The sequence below is a fragment of the Papilio polytes genome, unplaced genomic scaffold (assembly GCF_000836215.1).
Source record: "Papilio polytes unplaced genomic scaffold, Ppol_1.0 DF822178.1, whole genome shotgun sequence".
Classification (NCBI taxonomy): domain Eukaryota; kingdom Metazoa; phylum Arthropoda; class Insecta; order Lepidoptera; family Papilionidae; genus Papilio; species Papilio polytes.
In genome coordinates, this window is record NW_013527026.1 from 4957851 (window position 1) to 4960142 (window position 2292).

General features: G+C 37.3%; 1 protein-coding gene across 1 annotated transcript in view; it reads right to left on the reverse strand.

Annotated features, from left to right (window-relative positions):
- LOC106106443 (cGMP-specific 3',5'-cyclic phosphodiesterase-like) overlaps positions 1–2292 on the reverse strand; it is a gene marked incomplete at its 3' end in the record, with an annotated part of 59900 nt that overhangs the window by 10631 nt on the left and 46977 nt on the right. Inside the window, exons 7-8 of the mRNA XM_013287021.1 lie at positions 1380–1645; positions 488–664 (exon numbers count right to left, since the gene is read on the reverse strand). Of these exons, the coding sequence (XP_013142475.1) occupies positions 488–664; positions 1380–1645 (443 nt within the window). The remainder of the gene's footprint in view (positions 1–487; positions 665–1379; positions 1646–2292) is intronic.

The window sequence follows — 2292 nt, forward strand, 5'->3', positions numbered from 1 at the left end:
ATAGAAGCTTGAACAAACTTTATGTAAGGCAACTTTTAATAAGAAATGATATGTCCCTGTCTCACTGAGTTGCCTTAAGAAATTGTTTATAGCAATAAGGCTACACTTACGCAAATCTTGTACTTAATAGTTTTAGTATACATATTGTAATTGTACATTAATTTTGGAAACACGAGAGATTTATATTTTTGTATGCATTGAAATAACTCAAAAATTACGGAGCAGATTTAAAAAATTCTTTCACCTTTAGAAGGTTACGTTATAAGTGTGTAATATAGGCTATATTTTTATCATTTCACGGGGACGAAGCCGCGAGTAACACCTAGTTATTAAATAAATACAACTTTATTTTGGAATAATTCAAATTAAATGATCATTGTTTAGCGATAGGACGGGCAAGATCGAATCATCCTTTTAGCTTAACTACGCTTTACAATATTTTTTCAAAGTGATGTTAGATACTATGTTATGGATATGAAGGCATTACCGCGAGCGCGATGGAGGCGAGCGTGGAGCGGTTGTCGTGTCGGGGCGTGAGCGTGGTCCGGGAGTGGTGCGCGCCGAGCTCGAACAGCGTGTGGAAGCGCGTGGGCGCGGGCGGCGGCAGCGCCAGCACGCCGCTGCGCTGCCCGCCGGGCCGCTGCACTATGCGCTCCAGGTGGCTCTGACGTAATTATACAGGAGAACCAGTTATAAAATCAAATAATATTTAGTCCTTAACAAGACAATCAGAAATACTAATATTATGAACCCTAAAGTATAGATGGATGGTTGTCTATTAGAGTTTGAAGCCTAAATTGCTGAAAGGATATCGATGAAATTGCAAGTATGTAGAGGATAGTCTGGAAGAACACAAAGGCTATTTATTTTTGTTTTTTAATTCTAAGTGGACGAAGTTGCGGGCGAAAGATAGTAGTATAATGTCATTGAAACTTTATGGCAGCTTGCAATTTTACAAGACTCTACATAGTAGCATAGCAAAGCTTAGCCAATATGGTTTAATAGCCAAATAAGAGATTTTTTCTACATAGATCATAATCATCATCATCTCTCCTGCCTTATCCTACTCCCGTAGGGTCGGCGCACCTGGTTTACGTCCTCCAAAGCACTCTATCATCCGTCATCTCAGTCATCACTCCCTTCATCATGTCACCTTTAACGCAATACATCCATCTCTTTCTAGGTCTACCTCTACCGGTGTACCTCCACATTCATAACTAACGTCCGTCTTGTTACATGCGATTCATTCCTTCTCATATGCCCATACCACTCTAACATTTTACTCCTTATTTTCTCAACCACTGGGCTACTCTTAAACTTCCTTTAATATACTCATTAGAGTTGTTTTTTCTATATAGACATGGAACTAAAATAATTACCGATTCACAATGATCAGTATCCAATAAGAACACAGCACATCTTTCGCACTTCAGTAACTCTCGTGCCTCCGTCATTATCTTCGTCACTAGACATTCTAGATTACTCTGTTCTTCAAATATACTTCTAGCTAGTGCTAGAAGGATTTGATTCCTTTTGTACTCGAGGACTGAAGACTCGAAGAGCTGCGCGTTTTGAATACCTATGCCACAGAAGGTAAGGTACCGACGGAATACTTCAACGTCTCTTGCGGAGAATTCCTTTGAACCTGAAAAATAAACATTTTGTGCATTTTTCTTTTCAGTACGCCTAGATTTAGCAAATAGAAGTAGTGTAGTCATCTATACAAATAATAAAATTGAAGTGTCTGTTTGTAATATTAAAAAGAAATTTTTCAGATTTTTGGAAGATGCATTTGCGTTGCTGAAAATCGCATTTACAAATTTTTCGTCTGTCTGTCCACAAGCCGCATTTGTTTCGGGGTAATCTCTGAAATGGCTGGGCCGATTTCGACCAGACTTTCACTGAAGAGTAGCTGACATAGGCGGGTATATTATATGCCTTTTTTATTTTAATATCGCGTAAACAAAGTCGCGGACAATAGCTAGTATAAAAAAAATTGTAGCTTACAATTTGGGTATAACAGTTTTAACAGAAAATGTACAGTTTGTCTATGGTGAAAGTATTGAACTTAAATTCGAACGAAGTCCAAATAAAACGTAATTAACGTTTTAAATTTTTATAACAGCAAAGTAATGATACAAAAATTTTATATACATTTTGATAGCATAAAAAATTCTTCGTGGATTTCAGAAAAATATCGACCGTGACATGAATTGTTAACAAAAGAACATCAACCATTTCATTCTCCCGCAGTATTCAGATCACGTTGTTATGGATTTGATACTTTTGAAT